Consider the following 22,483-nt stretch of genomic DNA (forward strand, 5'->3'; position numbering starts at 1 on the left):
CTTTTATAATGACAAATGGTAGCTAGACTTACTGTGGTGATCACTGTCTTTGCAACGTATAAAAATATAAAATCCCTATGTGGTATACCTGAAACTAATAAATATTGTAAGTCAAATTATACTTCAATTAACAAGAAATAACAGGGATCTCGTTGGTGGTCCAGTGGCTAAGACTTTTTGCTCCTAGTGCAGTGGGCTTGGGTTTGATCCTTGGTCAAGGAACTAGATCCCCACATGCCACAATTAAAGAGTCTGTATGCCACAACTGAAGATCTTGCATGCTGGAACTGAGACCCAGCGAAGCCAAAGAGAAACCAAAGACCCCACGTGCCACAGCTGAGACCCAGCACAGCCAAATAAATATTTTTTTAAAAAAGAAAAAAAATAACTTGTATTTGAAAAAACAGAATAAGTAAACCAATATATAAACCACTGAAAAGCCACAAAAATATAAAAAAAAATAGTATTAATAAGACCAAAGTGCTAGGGTGAAAATAGTGTAATTTAGGAAAAGTTTTTAGGCATTTGCAATTTCGAAAAAAATTGTGATTAAAAAAAAAAACTTACAGTACTCAAAATAGTATTTACAAAATACATCACTCCAGAGGCCGTTTGACTCACATGCCATCATCAGTGAAGCTAATCATGTAAAAAATCTGATAACTGATTTATGTATACTTCTGGCTAAACTATCCCAATGCACAAACTTCATTAAATTAGAACTAAATGCTTCTGGGACTGTAAAATGTTAAAATGTTAAGACTGACACAATGACAAACACCTATTTATTGTACTAAATACAAGCCTGAAACATTAAGTAGATATTACAGATTTCAAGAAAATTACATTTCAGATTCCCAAAATGTCTTGCTGGTGCTTTGACAACTGAAAAATTGTTTTAGAGGCTTTTTCCAAAATTCATAAAAAAGCAACACTTGGGGGATATAAAATACACAAAATCCAAAACTTAAAAGTTTATTCAAAATTCTTTTGAAATCCCTAAGGTGGCTGTAAACAGTCTGCTTTTACACGTTCATAGCTTAAAGGAATGTGACTATCACAGTTTATATGGATTTCTTACCCAGGAAGCCCACCAACTCTACACAGTAGTTTCGTGTTTCCACAACCCAGTCCTCACATTGCCAGTGCTATCCGTACCCAGAAAGGGGCCCTCCTGCCCACTGCTTTTGATTGGTCCGTTCTGAATAGCCAAGTTCAGGCCATAAGACTTCTGCTGACTTTCAAGTTCAACTACAGTGGGCTTCCTTATCGCATCTTTTTTACTACTAGTTGAAACAGGCTTTTCAAAATTCCTGCTGCTTTTGGGAAGCGTGCTACAGGCATCACTGCTATCTTGCTGGGGGGGGTTGTACTGTCTCTCTCTGTAGGCTAAGTACGCCCTCCGACTCCGAGAGTGTCCTTCATTACTGCCCAGCCGACTTTTCGGCAGGCCGTTCTGCACACTGCCTTCCACGCTCGTGGGGACGTCGTAGGCATACTCTCTGAGGACCGTGAGTCTGCTGGCCCGGTGCCCTTTACTTCTGTTTTTATGATGGCGGCTCGGGTGCACATTTGTTCGAAATGGAACTTCTAAAGGCGCCACGTGCATTTTAATGTCATTGTCCATTGAATGTTCTGTCAGACTATTGTCGAGCTGAGGCGTGGCATTCAAAGGTAGGGAATTGGTGTGGCACTGGGCCGCGGCAGCCTGCAAGTTGGTTAGTTTGCATCCCTGGGAGGAGTTTTTGAAGCTCGAAGCGCTCTTGTTTGTGCATGAAGACTCTGCGCTGCTGTTGGTGCACTTGGGCACCTCCCCGCTCGGCCCGCTGGAGCTGGGGGGCTGCACGTTGACCTGGACTGAATAGGCGCTCCGTCCCGGGCAGCACGTCATGATCCACGCGAGCCGGACGTCCTCCCTGTTGACACAGTGGTGAACCACAATGAACGCGCTGAGGCTCAAACATGTGGCTCCAAAAAAGAAGCTAAAAACCAAGTCCAAAGGGTAATACAAAGAAACAGCCAAGGCCCCAGACATCCACAGGGCGACATACAAGAGCAAGGTGAGGCTGGCCCCCAGAAGCTGGGCATGGAAAGTGTGTTCGTTCTCCAGGGCTGATGTGGAAATCAGGGACAGAGACATGGAGTCCTGATGATTGACTTCGCCGTTCTCATTGGCTGCCAGCCGCTGCTGCTCCTCGGCAGGCTCCTTCAGCTCATATTTGCGCTCAGGGTGTCTTTTCAACTGAATAAATATGCTGAGAAAGTACATACAGTTTACGAAAGTGATGAAGCTGGCGGGCCCATAGAAGGCTCCCAAGGAGGGTTCCCACGCCATCCAGCAACTAGGAAAGAAAATGGAGAATCAGCTCAGATGCTCCATGTGTCAAGAAACTGTTTAAGTTGCAGTAAGCGTTAGTGCCTGGGAAACAGTTCAAGGGGAAGCAACCAACTCAGGCACAAAGAGAACACTGAATACTCACTAGGGCGCATTTGGCCGACTGCCGTAATTCTTGATGTTTGCTGCTGCAGTGATGCCACAAACTATGATGGGTATACCACCGCCGATCAGGTAGAACCTAGTAGGGGCAACGATGGAAACAACAGCTCGTCAATCTGATTTGTTTAGGTATACACATTGTAGGATCTCATTTCTGCAGCAGTTGTTCCTTAAAGATTAATCACTACTTCAATAATTCAGGAGAGGTTAACATTTGCAGTAACTTTGTTAACAGTAACTTTTTTTTTTAAGTTTTTATTTATTCTTGATTTCTTTAGTTTAAAAAAGCGGGAGATCTACCAAGTTTGAGTCGAAGCAAAGCTGATCAGCTTCTGCCACCCTGTGGGCAGGCGACGCAACACCCAGTTCCTGCAGGTAGGGCTTTAGTTTATACTTGTTTCTTTTAGATTCAGCCAGTGGAGCAGAAAGTTTGGCCACTGCAAAATGGACTTGAAGATCCCATTGTGCCACTGTTCACACTAAAAATGTAACAATGTCGTTTATTCATCAATGCCCGGCTAGACCTGCATATTAATGCTTAGTAGGACTTGCTAGATCTAATGTCCTGCTGCTGTGTATGCTTATCCTCAGTCAGCTGAAATGGGGGTAAGGAAGGTACCTGGATCCCAGCTGCCCACAGCGCTTGGGCCCTTCCTCACCAGCTGCCCACAGACCAGCTGGGAGGAGCTGAGAGAGACAGAGTGCTGGCTGGTCCTCTGAAGAACAACTTTTGGGGCAGAGGGGAGCAGCTTCTCTGAGTTCTCTGAAAAGATCCTAGGGAACTTCCTGGCCTGGCGAGCTGCCCCTGGGTACACCCAGTCTTAACTCTGCATTTGCCAGGTTCAGAGACACAGTCCACATGCTGAATTGGCTGGATAAAGACGATGTCCACAACGTATTTTTCCATATTTTTTTTCTTAGTCATGCTTACGGGTACTAAAAATCTTCAATATGATATTACTGCTGAAAAAGACAGCTAATTATTCCCATAAAATGATAGTCATGGCCTTTATTCCACAGATTAGAGGAAGGCCAACATTCGTGACCCTGCCGTTCTTCCTGTTGAACTAATTCATAGCTGCTCTGACCTGACAAAGAAGCATCAGTTCACCCACATTTGTCTCGCGTTCCACAGTACTCTCTGCCACTCCTTTCCCACCTCCATTCCAGGACTGCCTGCTACCAACTCATCCTTATTTTAAAGCTTTAAATCTACTTCCCCACTGCTTCTTCCTTCCAGCCTGTATGTATGTTCACGTTTTCTCCATCTTCTAAAACTTTCCTTCAACTACCAACTTCTTTCTTGCTCCCTTTGGTGACAAACACCTGGAAACAATAGCACCAACATGTGCCTCCCCTTTATTGTGAGGTGACGCCGCTTCCAACCTACCGTGCTACTGAAACTGCCCTCTCTGGGGCCAGCAGACTCAAGACAAGTCCCTGCCCATCCTCCACGCAGCCCGGATGCTGAGTTTCCTTAAGTTTCAGAGCCTGGGGAAGGAGGGCGGCCTACACGGTAAACCTGACCGTCTAAAGCAAAGGGCGTACCTGCCGGCCACGGGGGACTGCACAGGCTTTGGAGCTCAGGCTGCCTTTTACTAAAGCCTTTGTGCTTTTAATCACCTAACAGAAAGGAAACCCAACAGAAACGAACAGCTGCATGAGGACGGGGTTCCTGTCTCTTAGCCAAACACCATCCCCCTCAGGCCCTTTAACACCACCGACAGGGGTATCAAATTGCATCCGAGACTCTGGCTGTGGTCGAGCACTCCTGCTGTCCCCTGCTGCTCACTGAACCACTCTCCCCTCAATCTTCACTGTTCTCTTTGGTTCTTCCCTTTATCTGCTATGGCCCATCTACTCAACATTGATATGCCCAGGGATCATTCTTAACTGACTTCTCCCTGGGAGAGCTCATTCCTTATCGCTGCTTCAATGAACACATGTGAACACATCTGTCCTGTCCAAAGGGCACATGCTGTGTCCTCTCTGCTGAGCACCAGACTCCCAAAATGTGAACTTTCCTTGAGAAAGTATGGGTGAGCCCACTTCCCCTGTGCTTACCCTCCCTGGGTCCCCCCACCCACTTTTCCTCTGTGACTTTCTCAGTTGATGGATGCACCAACTGCAGAAGGACCCTAGCGAACTGGAGCATACAACCTGCAGCCACCTTCAAATTCCCGTACAGAGCTCCCAAATGCAGCTAGTCATCACTCCTAGAGAAACTGCCTCAAGTTTCCGAACACGTGTCCTCTCTAACCTCCATGCCACCGTGCTAGCTGCAGTCCTCACCTGTTGTTCAGTCACTCAGTCGTGTCCGACTCTTGGTGACCCCATGGACTGCAGCACGCCAGGCTTCCCTGTCCTTCACCATTTCCCAGAGCTTGCTCAAACTCATGTCCATCAAGTCGGTGATGCCATCCAACCATCTCGTCCTCTGTCATCCCCTTCTCCACTTGCCTTCAATCTTTCCAAGCAGCGGGGTCTTTCTAATGAGTCCGTTCTTCACATCAGGTGGCCAAAGTATTGGGAGCTTCAGCTTCAGCTTCAGCATCAGTCCTTCCAATGAATGTTCACAACTGATTTCCTTTAGGATGGACTGGATCTTCTTGCAGTCAAAGGGATTCTCAAAAGTCTTCTCCAACACCACAGTTCAAAAGCATCAATTCTTTCTCACTCAGCCTTCTTTATGGTCTAACTCTCACATCTGTACATGACTACTGGAAAACACATAGCTTTGACTACACAGACCTTTGTTGGCAAAACCTCTGCTTTTTAATATGCCATCTAGGTTTGTCATAGCTTTTCATCCAAGGAGCAAGCATCTTTAATTTCATGTCTGCAGTCACCAGCTGCAGTGATTTTGGAGCCCAAGAAAATAAAGTCTTCCACTGTTTCCCCATCTGTTTGCCATGAAGTGATGGGACTGGATGCCACGATCTTAGTTTTCTGAATGTTGAGTTTTAAGCCAGCTTTTTCACTCTCCTTTTTCACCTTCATCAAGAGTCCCTTTAGTTCTTCTTCGTTTTCTGCCATAAAGGTGGTGTCATCTGTATACCTGAGGTTATTGATATTTCTCCCGGCAATCTTGATTCCAGCTTGTGCTTCATCCAGCACAGCATTTCACATGATGTACTCTGCATATAAGTTAAATAAGCAGGGTGACAATACACAGCCTTGAAGTACTCCTTTCCCAATTTTGAAATGGGTAGAAGACCCTAAGCAGTACTCATGGGGCTCTCCTAATGACCGCAGAGGAGTTCTCTGTAGATGCCTCCTGCCTTCGGGCATTCTAATGCATAGCCCACGGTTTAACCTGGCCCTCTAAAGCCGGACACTCAGCTTTCCCTCTGAATCATGCTACTCTACACCATAAAGCCTAGGTTCCAGCCACAGTGAAACTGCACTTCTCAGATCTGTTCAGCTTGCCATATGATCCTGAATCTAAAGTGCCACCTCTGCCCTTTATGTGGTAGTCAGGCAATTCTTAATAGCCCCCCACTCTCCCTGACCCCTCAGAATTACAGTTCTTTTTTGGCGCTTTCAGAGAATGTACTTCCACTCCAGCTTTTACACAGTTGCAGCAGTTCTTCTCACACCTGCCTCCTCGCAAACAGTAAAGATCTCAAGGACAGGTCTTCTACCCATTGACTTCTACTCATCCAGAATAATAATTCAATGACAACTGATTTAAATTATGATATTAGGAACGGCACGACACCAAAACTGCTGTTTCTTTCATGGAGAATAACAACACTGACACGTACTTGAGAAGACTGAAACCTACTACATGACCTCAAGGAAATAAAAACAACTAATATTTTCAGAGTCTATTCCAGGGCCAGTACCGTCCATCTGAAGTGCTTTACACGTTAAGTCACTTACGCCTCACAACAACTCGAAAGAGAATCATCGCCACTTTCTAGATGAGACAGACAGACAAGAGAGGACACAGACCTTCACAAAGAACTCCCAGCTGCAGGGCTGCTTACAAGTCTACTCTTTCTCGTTCCAAAGTTCACTCAGCAGTTTTTCGTTATGACCATACTTCATTAAATTTAATATGTGTGGACATTTAACAGAAGATAGTACACGAAGATACTAGATACCTGAGCATTGGCCTTGGTGGAGGTGGCAGCTCATCAGGGTCCTGGCACCTTTTAGCTTTTTTAGTGACTTGTTTGTAGATGTTCCGAGCTGTCACTCCCACCCATAGTACTGTAGCAAGAGTGGAATAATGAAGAATTATTCCAACCTAGAGAGAAGATTGAAGAATACATGAACTAAAATTTAAAAAAAAAAAAAAAAAAATTCCCCTTCACAATCAAAATACAATAATTGCCAGTAAGCTTCCTCAAAAAGACTGGTAAGTTACTTTGAATATATGGCTTGAAAACTGTATGAAGGTATATTCTAAGGATCCATTCCTTTGCCTGCTAATGAACAAAGAAAGCACTCTGAGAGACGTATAATAGAGGACTGAATCTATAGTTGAACATAGGAGGCCCATGGACTACAACTTATAGCTAAGATGATACTAAATATACCATAGAATTCATTCCTGGACAACAGTAAACCAAAGCCATGTTTCCCATAGATGCTAAGTTATAAATTAGAGGTGAGTTCCTAAAGTCTGTTTTAAGGAGGAATGAAGACATCAAGGGTAAGTGAGAGTGAAAGTGAAAGTTGCTCAGTCGTGTCCGACTCTTTGCGACCCATGGACTATACAGTCCACGGAATTCTCTAGGCCAGAATACTGGAGTGGGTAGCCTTTCCCTTCTCCAGGGGATCTTCCCAACCCAGGGATTGAACCCAGGTCTCCCGCACTGCAGGTGGATTCTTTACCAGCTGAGCCACAAGGGAAGCCCAAGAATACTGGAGTGGGTAGCCTATCCCTTCTCCAGCAGATCTTTCTGACCCAGGAATCAAATCGGGGTCTCCTGCGTTGCAGGCGGATTCTTTACCAACTGAGCTATCAGGCAGACATCAAGGATAACCGGAGGGCAAAAGTCACAGCACACAGAGAATAAACTTTGGAGTCACAGACCTGAATAGTTCTAATTCAGAGCTTTTATGTACCAAACTGGATGGCAAGTGAGCAGTGTAACAGATTGGTGATTATTTGAAATGAGTGAGCTCTGGAGTTAACAATTTTGCCTGGTTTTAAAACCAGAATCTACCCCTTGTGACACCTTAGCAAACTCGCAGAATATCTCAAGCACTGTTCTCATTTGTAAACTGAGGATAGTATTAAAGTACCATAAGGCTTTAAATAGGACACCCTATATGAAGCATTTAGCACTTAATCTGGTACATAATATGTGATTAAAAATACAGCAATATTTTTATTATTATTAGGATTATGGTTTTAAGAAAATAACGTCAACATTCTTTTTTTTTTTTTTAACGTCAACATTCTTGAAATGAATGTTCCTCATTTGAATAGTAGAAAGACTATCCATAAGCATCCCTAGGGGTTTTTGTAGGGACTGAAAGGGCACAATATCTGGGACATAATAAGTACTGGAAAGACGACGGAGAACTGCAATACAGGTAAATGATGACACTGAGTTCTCTCCCAGGGGGATGACGGGGGGCATGTTTACCTTGTGAACTGTGTCTGAAGCAACAGCAGTTAAAGATAAAATTCTACACAAAGATAAATATGGGGTAAGAGGGGTTTAAAATCTACTTTAAGAAAAATAAATGCATGGGTCATTGGAGCAGCAAGAACATAATTCAGTTTTCTTATCTAATTCTATCTTTTGATCCTTTCTTCTTACACAATGATTACAGGTAAAATTCTATTAACGAAAATTTTCAAGGAAAAAAAAAAACTTTATTTAATTCAAAAAGGATAACTCTCCAATCTCAAGAAAATCAAATTGATTGACATCATCAATCCTAGGTAAGTAACAAAAGCATCTAGACTGCTGTTTAAGGTTCATGTTAATAAGACATGAACCTCATTAAACTTGGGGACATGGAAGTACACAGATTATTTTGCAGGGCAAAAACTAGGGTGGTCACTTGTCCAGGGAAGTCACTGTCCTCTCAATGACTGAAAGGGTTAGAGGGTGATCCAGCCCAGCTGAACCAGAGGGTCAAAGTATCTTCATCTTTAAACAATTTTTTTTAATTTAATTTTTATTTATTTATATTTTGGTAGTGCTGTGCAACACAGGGGATCTTAGTTTCCCAGTCAGTGACCGAACCTACGTCCCTGCAATGGAAACATGGATTCTTAACCACTGGATCACTGGGCACGTCCCCACAGTATCTTCTTCTTAAGCAGAAAACTTGCTCCGTGGTTCCTATTAGTTTTATTCACTGCACTATAAAAGCAAAGCTTACAGATGTAAGTGGAACAAAAAGCATAAAATAACTCTCTGAGCTATCTGGAGTCACATCAAATGTTGTAAATAAAAATAGTATAATTGGATTTGGTGCATAAAAACCAAAACATTTAAAACCAATCAATGATATTGATTCAAAATGGTATCCTCTACTGTTTCTACAGTTTTCTCTGATGTAGAGGTCAAAAGAATGAGACAAGGTTGTAAATAAGCTTCAAAACAGAAGTTAAAAATATTTTCAACACAGGAGGTGCAAGATGGAGAATTTTCTTGTTTTAGATCTAAGAGGTAAAACTCAACCTTTAGATTTTGAAGTGTTTCCTATGGCATTTCAAAATTTGCAGAGAAGTGTTCATACTTTAAAAATACTAAAGCCTTCCAGTTAAACAATTATTACCAATAGTGAAATTTTAGGGGTCTGACGGCACCTGGTAGTAGCCACATAAGCAAATCACCAAATGTTCCATAAGACGGAATAAAGGAGGCACTGAGATCTAGTCTAGCAGCAATGGTGTTCCTATCTTTTGGAAGGAGTTCCTTCCTATTTTGGGATTCCCAGGTGGCTCAGCAGTAAAGAATTCACCTGCCAATGCAGGAGATGCAAGTTTGATCCCTAGGATGGGAAGATCTCCTGGAGAAGGGAATGGCAACCCACTCCAGCATTCTTGGCTGAACAATCCCATGGACAGAGGAGCCTGGTAGGCTACAGTCCATGGGGTCACAAAGAGTTGGATGCAACTGAGCACACATACATGCTTCCTATTTTATTCTTCATCAGACACTTGGGCTATACTTGAAATACAACCTCACTGTCACAATTTCTGCCACATAAATCAGACACATGTGGAAAATTTGTAAATAGTTTGGAAATAATCTAATTTATAGGGTATATAAATGATTCATTAAATGCAACAGATTAGAACTTAAGAAAGTCACCTTACCTCAAGACATCAATTTTCAAAGCTGCAAAATGGATACAAAAAATTATCTTGAAGAGTTGGACTTTATATGTTACCTCACCATAAACATTCACATACCAGAGACCGGACATTTTAACAGACGGGTTTTTAATCATCAACAAAACCTACAACAGTGCAGCATACACAGCAAGTGTGCAAAAAAATCATCTTTAATACTCACAGTCTGATATGAATATATATAAAAATTAAGGGCATCCACTACTGAATGCCTGAAATGTACGCCAAAATGTATTAGACAATTTTGTACGTGCTCCTATTTTATCCTCTTACGGTCACCATCTGCTTAGTGCTACAGACAAGGAGATGGAGGCTGAAAGAAGTTAAATCATCCTCCAGAGGTCACATGGTCAGTGGTGGGGCAGCAACTCAAACCCAAAGCCTGCGACTCTTCTATTACATCATCCTGGTCCTCAATAACAAGAAGGCAGTGCTAAGGGTGGGGATTGGCAAGGAATACCCAGAGAGGCTGTCATTTGAATCAGGGCTCTGCCACCCAAAGGCCCTAGACTTGGGGCAAGTTATTTCAATTCTCTAAGACTCAATTTCTGTACTAATAAAATATGAGTAAGAACTACCTCCTAGGGTTAATGTGAAAGTTAAGATAACACACTTGCAGTAGCTGGCAAGTAGAAAGCTCTTAACATCCATGGATTGAATCTTTCCCTGTGTCTCCTATGTGCCCCTGCAGCAGTCCTCTAGATAACAGAGAGCAGAAGACACCTGAGAAGGTCAGCTGGCACGATAGTTAACAGATGAAATCATGGAGTGGTAGAGCAACACGGTATCCTAAATATTTGCAGCCAAATCCTTTCACTGCATAGCTAGGAAACCAAGGACCAGAAAACTAACGATCACACAGTTAATCTGGCAGTACATCCTGACCCAGAACCCGGATCTCTTCCAAACCCTGTTGAGTCAACAGCTTCTTCTACGCTATCACTCAACTTCTCAGTTCCCCTTTGGCTCCTTTTGCACAAGAAAGTTCAAGGCTACAGCATGCACCCATGGCACCACCCAGAAAGGATGACATAAGAACCAGAGTGGGAAGTGCCTGGCTGGTGGGGCCTTTAATAACCTCAGCCAATTACTTCAGGGAAGAAAATGCATTTAGAACCTATACACACCATTCATAAAATATATGAGCTCTAAAAGGGAGATATGCCAAAGACAACACTGATCATGTGCACATATGAAATGCATGTAGAAGATGTACGCTTCAGGGTTCAGTTTTAGAGATGGAAGATAAGCCCACCCCATTATTTTGCAGAAGAAACATGAAGCCCCTACTAGGTTAAGGGGCTTTCCAGGTGTCTAAGTAGGTAAAGAATCTGCCTGAAATGCAGGAGACCCAGGTTTGATCTCTGGGTTGGGAAGATCCCCTGGAGAAGGAAATGGTAACCCATTCCAGCATTTTTGCCTGGGAAATCCCGTCGACAGAGGAGACTGGCAGGTACAGTCCACAGGGTCACAAACACCCAGACACAACTGAATGAACAAACCACCACCTCTAGGCTTGCTCATGACGAACATGAGTTTGAGCAAGCTCTGGGAGTTGGTGATGGACAGGGAAGCCTGGCACGCTGCAGTCCATGGGTCGCAAAAAGTCGGACAGGACTGAGCAACTGAAATGAACCGAGGTTAAGAGACGAGTCACATAGGCCATTCTGCCAGACACAGCTGGCTACTAACTGAATAAGTATTAGAAAAATAAAGTGAAGCAAGTCATCTCTGAGTCAGAAATAATAAGAATGATGCTATGTCTTTCACAGAGGAAGAACACTGTAAAAAAAAAAACAGAAGAAAACAACACATGAAAACATCTAGAAGCCTGCCCGCCCCACATTTTTCAGGTAATGATTTACCTAATAGACATTCATTCTTGAGGCCCTGAAAACTCAGTGTACTTTCCTATCCTTTTCATTCTAGAAATGGTATAAAATACCATTCAGGATGGTGAAAGGCAGTTATTTCTACCATGGCCTCTTTCTGTTCATTTCCTTAGTGAAATAAATTTATGTGTCTACTTCCAGAAATCAATGAGTATTTTTAGACAGAATTGAGACTATTACCACGATTGTGTGTTGAGTACACTAATAGTCTATGTTCAAAACAACTCCAGGGTTGAATGAGTTCTACTATTTGCAAACAGAGGCCTTTTTTGTTCATCTACCCAGTCAGTATCTGCTGAGCACCTACTACGCGTCAGGTCTTATACTGATTCTTGGATGAACACTGGTGAATCGAATTGGTATAATCCCCGTCCCTGTAGAGCTCTAAGTCCAGGGACAACAAAGAGGTAAATGCCAGTCAATTACAAAGTTTTGCAGGCACTATGGAATGTTAATCAGCAGCAGAGGATAATGAGGGGAAGAGGTGGAGGGACTGCATCTCTAAAACAGTAAGCTGAGACCTACAAAGTAACTGGCAGTCACCCAGGTGAAGAAGGCAGAAAACACTAAGAGAAGCACTATTTTTTGTACACGTATTAAGCTGATTTGGGATCCATTACCTAACTTCTCATAGGCTTCAAACAAATATGATTACAGATATATCGTAATGGCCCTAACACAGGGGAATATTCTGCACAGCTAAGAGATAATTATACCAATGACAGTCGTAGTAATAGCTTACATTTACTGAGCACTTACTGTATACCTGCTACTCTGGAGTCATTTAATTCTCTCAACAATTCTTATATATACACATACATACTTGAAACTGCTTTACATGAAGAAAATATTGGATTCATCAACAGCCTTAGGTTAATGACACATTCTAATGACTGAGCCAAGCACACAAGCGTGGCCTGCCTTTATTTAGTTACTTAAATAGTTGTTATTAATAATAAGTGTCCACGAATCTATCAATAAGACAAAAGGTAAGTTCTTGACAAAAGCCTGTATCAGCACGTAAGAAGCCCTTCACCCAAGGTAATCATCACCATCTATCCTATGTTTATCACCCCTTTGCTTGCTTTCTTATACGGTTTTACCGCACCTACGTATTTTCATTAAAAGTATGCTGTTTCATTTTAGTTATGTTTAACTTTATAAAGAAAGATATCAGGGTGAATGTAATTTATGGGCCTTAATTTTTTTCACTTATATTCCTGAAACTGACTCGCACTGCTATGCCTTGTTGTAATTCATTAATTTTGACTCTTGCATAATATCACCATTTATTCATTCACTCTCTCGGTGATGGGCACTTGGGTGGCTTCCAGGTTTCTGCTACCGTGTAGAGTGCTGCTATGAATATTCACAGGCACTCACCCTAAGCCCTGGAGTGGGACTGTGTGAATGTTTACCCGTAGAAAGTAAAGCCTCCCAGAGTCATCCGCTTATATTCCTACCCAGTATGTATAAAATATGTGGATCCACATGTTTTTCCATACGTGGCCCTGCTGGGCTTAATTTTTGCTGGCAGAAAAGGCATAATATGGTAGCGATCTGAACTTGCATCTCCGTGACCACCAATGCCATGTACCCTGGCCCTCCGTCTACTCTGTTATGAAATGCCTGTCACTCTCACCACTTCTCCAGCTGGGCTGTTTGTGGCAGTCTCACTGATTAGTTTTTAATATATATGTGTGTATTTTTTTTAATTCTAATGCTCCGTCAGTGGTTATGTATTGAGAATTTGTGCTCTGATGTGCTTAGTCGCTCAGCCGTGTCTGACTCTTTGTGACCCCATGAACCACACAGTCCATGGAATTCTCCAGGCCAGAATACTGGAGTGGGTAGCCTTTCCCTTCTCCAGGGGATCTTCCCAACCCGGGGATTGAACCCAGGTCTCCGGCACTGCAGGCAGAGTCTTCACCATCTGAGCCACCAGGAAAGCCCATATGTACTAAGACTAGTGTCTTCTGATGTGGAACTTGTCTTTTCCTTTTCCTTAGGAATCTTCATTTTTTTTAAGAAAAAGATATTATTTTTAATTTAGTCAAGAGTACATCCTTTCTTTTCTAGTCATATTTAAGAAACCCCTCCTTATCCCAAGGATTATGATATTTTCTAATATAAATTTTAACACTTTCGTTTGGACTTGTAATATTTAATCTACCCAAAGCTGACTTTTTTTAACGTGGTATGAAGTGCAGATCCACTTTAATCTTTCTTCCACATGGGTTTTCCCCAGCTCCCTTAACTGGACAGTGGTCTGTCTTTACCTAGCCATGAGACACGTAACATCTGTCTCAAACCAAAGCTCTGCATGCGTCTGCTTCCAAGGCTGCTACTCCACTGTGTTGGTCAATTTATCTATCCCTACTCTACTCCACAGTTTTAATTCCAACAGACTCCACAGTTTGGTGATAAGAAGACTTCCTAATCTACTATTTTTCAGAAGTGTCCTAACTATCATTGGTCCTTCTTTACTTTCATATAAATTTAAAGACCATTTTATTGAGTTTCATGAAAAATTCTCTTATCTACAGATTAATTTAGGAGGAACTGCTACCTCTCTGACTTTAACTTTTCCTATCCTTGGGCCTAGTGTATTTTTCCATTTATTTAGGTGTTCTTTAATGTGCATTGAAATTTTACCTGCAAATCTTAAATATCTTTTATCATTTCTAAGTACTTGATATTTTTTGATACTACATAAATGTTACCTTCTCATTAATTATGTTTTCTCTTGGTTACATTTCTGCATACTAGAAGCACATTTCTGTATATTAAACTACATTAAAAAAAATACATACATTGGAAACTAAGTTTTCCTATTTTTCTAATAATTTATCTGTAAATTACTTTAGCTTTTCTAATGTAAATAGTCACATCATTTGACAACAACTCAATTATTATTCCCAACTTACAGGTGAGAAAATTGAGACACTGAAATATTAAATATTGATATCAGGATCAAATTGTAGTCCTATGTTCACGGCAGTATTACAACATTCAAGAGCTGGAAACAATCTAAATGTCTATTGATAGATGAATGGATAAAAAAAAATGTGGTGTATATATACAATTACATATGTATTCAGTCTTAAAAAGCAAGAAATCCTGTCACATCCTACACCATGAATGAACCTTGAGGATATTATGTTAAATGAAACAAGTCAATCATGGAAGGAAAAGTACTGCATGATTCCACTTATATAAGGTATTTATGAAGTCAAGCTCACAAAGACAGAAAGTAGATGGTGGGGCCAGGAGGTGAGGGGAAGGGATACAGGAGGTAGCCGTTTCGTGGGTCTAGTTTCAGCCACATAAGATGTTTAAGTTCAAAAAATCTGTACGTCCTTAGAGTTAATCATCATACAACACACTTAGAAACTGGTTAAGAGGGTAGATCTCATTATCTGCGATTAAAAAAAGTTAAACAAACTGCCCATAAAAACACTGGAAAAAGAAGAACTGACATCCAAATCCAGGTAGTCTGCACTCTGAATTTCTATGTGAGACTGTTTGCTATGATACATATAGAAAATAAGATGCAAATAAATATAATTTTATGTATTTCCTACTCATATATTAAGAAGTTTTGCTTTTTATACTTAAACTATAAGAATACTGTTTATTAATGCTACATATGTAATCATTTACTTGAAAATAAGAGTTGAAGATTTTTAAATTCTTCATATTTACCACACCTAGGAAGTTTCTTGTTTTTATATCTTACAGTTAAAATTTTTATAATTCCTATTTCCATAAATAGATAAAATAATTTTTAAAATCCTGTCAGAAAATGTTACTTCTTTCAGCTATATCAGAATTTTATAAATTTTTAAAATTCAATGTTTGTCATTATAACAGATATAACAAGTAGCACAAAATTCCCAAAGATAAAAAGACAAGCTCCATAAGTCATATATGCAGTTGTGAAATGATAATTCAGAACCTGAAGTATACTGCTGAATTATTTAAGTAACATTCAGGTTAACTTTAATTAGCTAAAGAAAAAAAGCTTCAAAGAAACAATTTTCCCTTTACAGTTAATGAAACATATGAAATTACTTTTTAATACCAGTTTATTTTTTTTATTTTAGTTTTTCACTTACTGCTTGGCAGACGCTGGCATTTCTAGTTTGACTTATTCCTCCCACAAAGACCACACAGGTCAGAAAAATATGAAAGCACAAATTCACAAGCATGTGCCAGCCTTTGAGACTGATTCTAATCAAACTGTTAAAAGAAAAGGGAAAAAATTAACACTCAGGTTAACATACTTGAAGCTGGACATCTCCAAGTTAACATACCTAATTCATACCAAGCCAAATGTAAATGTGTAAACATTTTATTAAAACATACTATCACACACACACACACACACACAGGTTTTGAGAAATCCCTCAACACAATACAGTTTCTTAACATTTAACTTTATACACTAAAAAAGACAAGTTAAATGGAACTACTACATCCACTAAAGGCTACACAAATTCTCCATAATAAGAAATATGTCCACTTTTGATAGTTTTGATGTCTTATGACAGATTGATTACTTGTTTTGCTTCCCAGAAATTTCTGCAAGATGCCAATCTCTATTTTTCCTGAACTACTAGGATAACACGGTCTAAACAACCAATGCATTTCCTCGTGGCCTTTCATAATGAAATGCTCAAGTCTTTCTTTTTTATATCAAAATCTCCTTGTTTCCTAACTAAATGTCAAGAAATGTCATATATGTCCAGCTTAAAGAGGAAAATACATTCTAGCAAAACCTCTTGAAAGTGTATTTCTGCTTAGCAAATCCTTTCAGTTCATTATATCTCACCATAAAATAAAAATTTCTGTACCTTTGCCTCTAATTAACAAAAACCATATCCCACACTTAAATGCCACAAGCTTTCTTAAATGCCATCTGTAAAAGAGACTATCACAACAGGCAAAAACTTATGAAATAGAAATAATACCACAGTCTGGTTCTGGAAGACACCTCTGCAGGTAACCAGGCTCCACTTTACCTCACCCCCATGCCCCACTCCCCAACACATACTTCCCACATTCTTTGCCAGGTACAAACCCAGCAGGATGACTGAATGCTCCAGAAGATGAGTTTATTACCACATGCACTTATTATTTATGTCTTGACTTGCATGAAGAAGGCCTGGGGGTATTCTGAAGTAACTGCCCTTACTTTGGAAGGACAGCATGGTATTAAATTAGAATAAAATTTTATCCTAATTACATGTGAAATGATGTCCACAGGCCTCTGCAGTCAGTTTTCTTTCTTACCTGTGATGGTATATGTAACTGACGATGACCGCTAAGAGGCACAAGAGAAGAATAACAGCCGTAGTGTAGACCACGGGGTGCAGGAGATGGGCCGCCTGGGTGTAGAGTTCGGACCCCGTCAGATCCTGAAGGGAAGAACGAAAGCATTATTCTAGGAGTGCTTCTCTGGACAGAGATGTTGGGATTTCCTCAGGGACTAAAATATACCGATAAAGAGAACTCTGGCCCTTGGATCTCTTCATTGTATCCAAGGGCTATGTTTCACGCTATTTTCCTCACACATTACTATGCCCTCCTAACTTGCACTGTGTCAACTACTCATGTAGTATGTATATACACATACATGCACACACACCCACTCTTCTTACCATGGGCCATCTGCTTTATAAATGTGAACACTGACTCTCCTTTGAGGGTAGTGGAGCGGGAAAGCAGGGATTTAGAAGGTCAACCAGAGACTACAGTCTTTTTAATGCCCTCGGCTTCCCTGGTGGTTCAGACGGTAAAGAATGCAGGAGACCCAGGTTCGATCCCTCAGTCAGGAAGATCCCCTAGAGAAGGGAATGGCAACCCACTCCAGTCTTCTTGCCTGGAGAATCCCATGGACAGAGAAGGCTGGTGGGCTACAGTCCATGGGGGTTGCAAAGAGTCAGAAGTGACTGAGTAACTAACACTTCATTCTCACCCAACGTATCACTCCGCACATTCACCAGCTAACAAGGTACAAGACAGCAGCAGTATCTCCAAGTCAATAAAGCCTAACCTCCCGCAGTCAAGTTCAACAAATATGAATGGGCCAGACACTGTGGAAAGAACAGGGATGTGATGCTAACCCACTAACCCATGATTTATGCTCTAGAAGAGCTGAAAAGTCAAAGAATCCTCAGACACACAATGAGATCACAACAATGTTTGATCAACATAAGGGCAGGCCTGTGACTGAGAACTTAGAGATCAAATATCAGTAATAATAAATAATAGTAACAGCAGATCACTCACAGAGCATTTATCATAAACCAGGCACCATGCCAGCACCCTACACAGAATAACCCTATAAACTAGGTATATTGTTAGTCCCATTTTATAGCTTGAAAATCTGAGGCACAAAGAGGTTAAGGGCTGGGAAGATCAGATCTGAAGAGTTCATGGCTGCCAAGGCTCTGCTTCCTAAGACAAAGCAGACAGTGACTTCCTAAAATGAAAACATCACTCACCTGAAGGCTTCCTTCCTGACAGAGGCCGGGGCAGGCTTGGAAGATGTCTCTCCCTGGGCCCCGGACACCACGCCAGACAACCAGGGCTGCAGGTTCACCAGGCCCTGTCACCAAATTCTCCTTCTAAACTGATTCTGAAAGCTACAAAATCACAGCTGGACGTGGGAAGCAGTTCACAGTGGGATGCACGTCTAGTCACGAAGTTATTAAGATAATTCTTGAAACTAAAAACACCAAGATGATGAAGACAGGAAGGAATGCGTGACAGACACAAAAGGACACTGAGGATGGCTCAACACGGAAGAAGCAGGGAAGGAAGCAGCACCTTTTCCTGGGAAGAATCAGTGGTCAACAGGGCATAATTACACACCCAGAAAGATCTATCAGAACACCTTCACAAGTCCCTCACCATTAACAAATGACTAACACGGGCCACAAAGCCTGACACAAGTCAGAGTTAATGAGAAACTGGAGGTACAACAGGGGAAATTCCACCCCAGCCCACAGTCAGAGGAGTCACAAGCCTGCACTTCATCTACGTATTTGTTAAATGCCAACTGGGTGACCACCATGGCCAGGCACTATGCCAAGTACCGGGTATTCAGGGAAACACAGGATCCCTTGGGGGCTGACGGTCTATAAACTAAGACCTGAAAGGGAAAATACAAGACAGAAACCTACAGCCACCATTCTCAACAACCTGTCCTTGTAAGATGCCCATGGGACTAGTCTATGGAACACAGTTTCAACGCATCAATACCTGCATTCTGCTAAAAATCCAGAATGTTAGAAGAGATATTCAAAGAAGACTGGGGCAATGAGAGCCAGTTAGACACTAGCTGGAGTAGACAGATTCTCCCTCATTTCTGTGAAAAGCTTCTATTCCCATGGAGACCAAATAATTGAGGACAAACTTTCAGTGCCTAGGATGTGGTCTCTTCACTCTTTCTATGCACTGCCTGTTTTCCAGTCCTTCAGGAAATGTTCAAGAATACTTTGCCACCACACTAGCTATATAATCTGGGGCAGTTACCCCACAGTAAAATGGAAACATCGTAGTCATCCCATCTGGCAGGGTCTGGGGAAGGGGCAGAACTTGTGTATGCCTGCCTTCCACAGGCCTTTGCAGAGAACAGCAAAACACAGGTAGCTGGATATTATCCAGCAAAACATCAGACAAAGTGCCAGTTCAGTTCTTACATCTTATACAATATTTATGGTTAAAAGCGGAGAAGGTAATGGCAACCCACTCTGGTACTCTTGCCTGGAAAATCCCATGGACGGAGGAGCCTGGTAGGCTGCAGTCCATGGAGTCGCTGTGAGTCGGACACGACTGAGTGGCTTCGCTTTCACTTTTCATTTTCACGCACTGGAGAAGGAAATGGCAACCCACTCCAGTGTTCTTGCCTGGAGAATCCCAGGGATAGGGGAGCCTGGTGGGCTGCCGTCTATGGGGTCACACAGAGTCGGACACAACTGAAGTGACTTAGCAGCAGCAGCAGCCTCATGGTTAAAAGAATTCAGTTTTTTCAAAAGGCAATGAATGTGACCTAGCATGAGCAGGAAGCTGGATGTTGACACAGAGTACCCAGACTGTTAAAACTCCAAAGTAGTCCTGGAGGAAGGAGCAAGTACTACTGACGCGGGGGCATTTTTGTTGTCACAACAAACAGACCTTTCCAAATGAAAGGGAACCCCTGGCAAGGTGTGAAGAGCCAGAGAGTAAAGAGCTTGGGCTTTGCAGGCCAAAAGCAAAATTGAGGCTATTATGCAGGTACTTATTAACCACTTAAAATATAACCATTAAAATTTGGAAACCACTTCTAGCTTTCCAGCATTTAGAATATCAAACAAACAAAAGAGAGCTGACTGGAACAGGCCTGTGGATCAAATATTTGCCAGGGTTTGCAGACTCCCTGCCTGGTGTAAAGGAGACAAATCAAGTTAATAAAAACTTGATCTTATATCTTGACGACAAAATATAAGAGAATTTAAGGCCGTATAAGACAACTGAGAAGATCAGGATAGGAAAGAAGTTAAGAGAAGTTAAAGACTACAACAAAAGAGGTAAAGTAGAAATCTTAAGTCAAAATTATTTTCAATTATATCCATCAACAAATAGAGGCTTTGTGATACTGTAACAAAAACATACATGAAAGGAGTCCACAAGTACAGATTTCCAGATATAGAATAAATGAAGCCTTGGAGATGCAGCAAGGGACTACAGTTACTAATAATATAGAAGTCTGAAAGCTGCTCAGAGTAAAAGCTAGTTTTTGCCATAAGAGAAAAAACTTGTAACTGTATACTGATGGATGTTAACTAGACTTATTGTGGTGACCATTTTGTAACATACACAAATACTGAATCATTACATTGTATACCTAAAACTAATAAAATGTTGTATGCCAATCATACCTCTACTGAAAAAAAATCTACCTGTTCAGGGAGACACATATCAAAAGACTTCAATCTCTTTAATTTCACAGAAACCCATGATTCTTGCTTTTATTCTCTTTTTATAAATCAAATCACTTCCATTACAAAAAAATTACCAAACACATTGTCCATCAATGGCCACTAGGAGACACCCATGGAAGAAAAGTAAAAAGTAGCATTCACATTTGCAATATAGTGATACATAACAGAGGAAAAGTCTGCCTCTGGTGCTTATTAAACCACAGTCCATCACTAAATGGTGATCTTAGTCACTCTTATACATGGTGCAAAGTTTAAGAAAGGGCTTCCCAGGTGGCGCTAGCGGGCAAAGCGGAGACAAGTGTTCAATCCCTGGTCAGGAAGATCCCCTGGAGGAGGGCATGGCAACCCACTCCAGTATTCTTGCCTGGAGACTCCCATGGACAGAGGAGCCTGGTCGGCTACAGTGCATGGGGTTGCAGAGTCGGACACAAATGAAGTATTATTACTACTACTACTAAGTTTAAGAAAACAGGCCAGGAAATGGAAAGTAAGGGTCACCAAAATAAACTGCACCAATTCAGAGAATATTAAAACACGTAAAAGTGTGTTAAAAACTGCAGAAGTACTTATTATTAAGGAATCAAACAAATGGAAGAAGAGCTTTTGAAATTTTGATTTACCTGATAAAGATTCATACATTTACAATAGATTAGCCTGAGAATTACTAAATATAAAATCACTAGCAGTTTTAAATAATTCACTGGCATCATATCAATAATTATAAATTAATTATGATTTAAACTCATCAGGATCTGAACAATGGAAGGAAGACAAAGAAAAACATCTCAGTTTCCCTCTGTCTGTCAGAGTATAAGTATTTTAAAAAGAGTTTGACAATAAAATAAAATTTTAGAACAGATTTAAAATAAAAAGTGTCTTTAAAAAAATTGAGACCATGTCTCTGTTTCTTTTAATTTTTCCCCTAAGAAACATGGAATAATTTCAAGATTTTAATCCTTAAAACACACACAATACACAAAAGTCAGTTCCAGCTGAATCACAGACCTAAATGTGAAAGCTAAAACACATTTAAAGCTTCTTAACGCAAATAAAGGAAAATAAGTTCATAATTTGGGGGTAAGCAAAGACTTCTTAAATAGGACGTAAAAAACCACTAACTACTAACAAATGTTAGAAAAATTAGAAACTCTGCTTATAAAAAGACAACATTAAGAAAAAAAGGAAAAAGCCATGCCCATAGACTAAATGTTTGTGTCCCCCAGCTAAAATTCACATGTTGAAACCTAACCTCCAATGTGATATTATCTTGAGGTGGTACCTCTGAGAGGTGATTAGGTCATGAGAGTGGAGCCCTTATAAACACAGGATTAGTGTCCTTTTTCCTTTTATAAAAGAGACACCTGAGAGTTCCCCTCCCCACTCCACCATAAGAGGATACAGAGAAAGGACAGCATTTATGAAGCAGGAAGCAGGCCTTCACTAGACAAAGAATCTGCTAGCTTCTTGATCATGGAGTTAAGCCTCCAAAACTATGAGGAAAAAAAAAATTTCTTCTGTTTGTAAATGACCTAGACTGTGATACTCTGTTGTAGCAGCCTGAATTGATTAAAACAAGTCATGGACTGGGAGAAGATTTTTCCAACACATACATCTAACAAAGAGCTCCTATTCAGAGTTCATGAAGAATTACTATGAGCCAGTAAGAAAGCAACAGACAATCAAATTAAAAGTACGTAAGATTTGAGCAATAACTTCACAAAAGGGCTACCCAAGCCATAATATGAAAATGAAGAGGTACTCAATATTACCA

General features: G+C 40.9%; 1 protein-coding gene across 1 annotated transcript in view; it reads right to left on the minus strand.

The window, feature by feature from the left end:
- Window positions 1–768: 768 nt before the first annotated feature.
- ADGRA3 (adhesion G protein-coupled receptor A3) overlaps window positions 769–22,483 on the minus strand; it is a 126,110-nt gene continuing 104,395 nt past the window's right edge. The window contains exons 15-19 of the mRNA XM_061164469.1: window positions 17,018–17,142; window positions 15,841–15,964; window positions 6,607–6,752; window positions 2,481–2,576; window positions 769–2,342 (exon numbers count right to left, since the gene is read on the minus strand). Of these exons, the coding sequence (XP_061020452.1) occupies window positions 1,100–2,342; window positions 2,481–2,576; window positions 6,607–6,752; window positions 15,841–15,964; window positions 17,018–17,142 (1,734 nt within the window). The 3' untranslated portion in view covers window positions 769–1,099. The remainder of the gene's footprint in view (window positions 2,343–2,480; window positions 2,577–6,606; window positions 6,753–15,840; window positions 15,965–17,017; window positions 17,143–22,483) is intronic.

Source organism: Dama dama, chromosome 17 (genome assembly GCF_033118175.1).
Source record: "Dama dama isolate Ldn47 chromosome 17, ASM3311817v1, whole genome shotgun sequence".
Taxonomy (NCBI): Eukaryota; Metazoa; Chordata; class Mammalia; order Artiodactyla; family Cervidae; genus Dama; species Dama dama.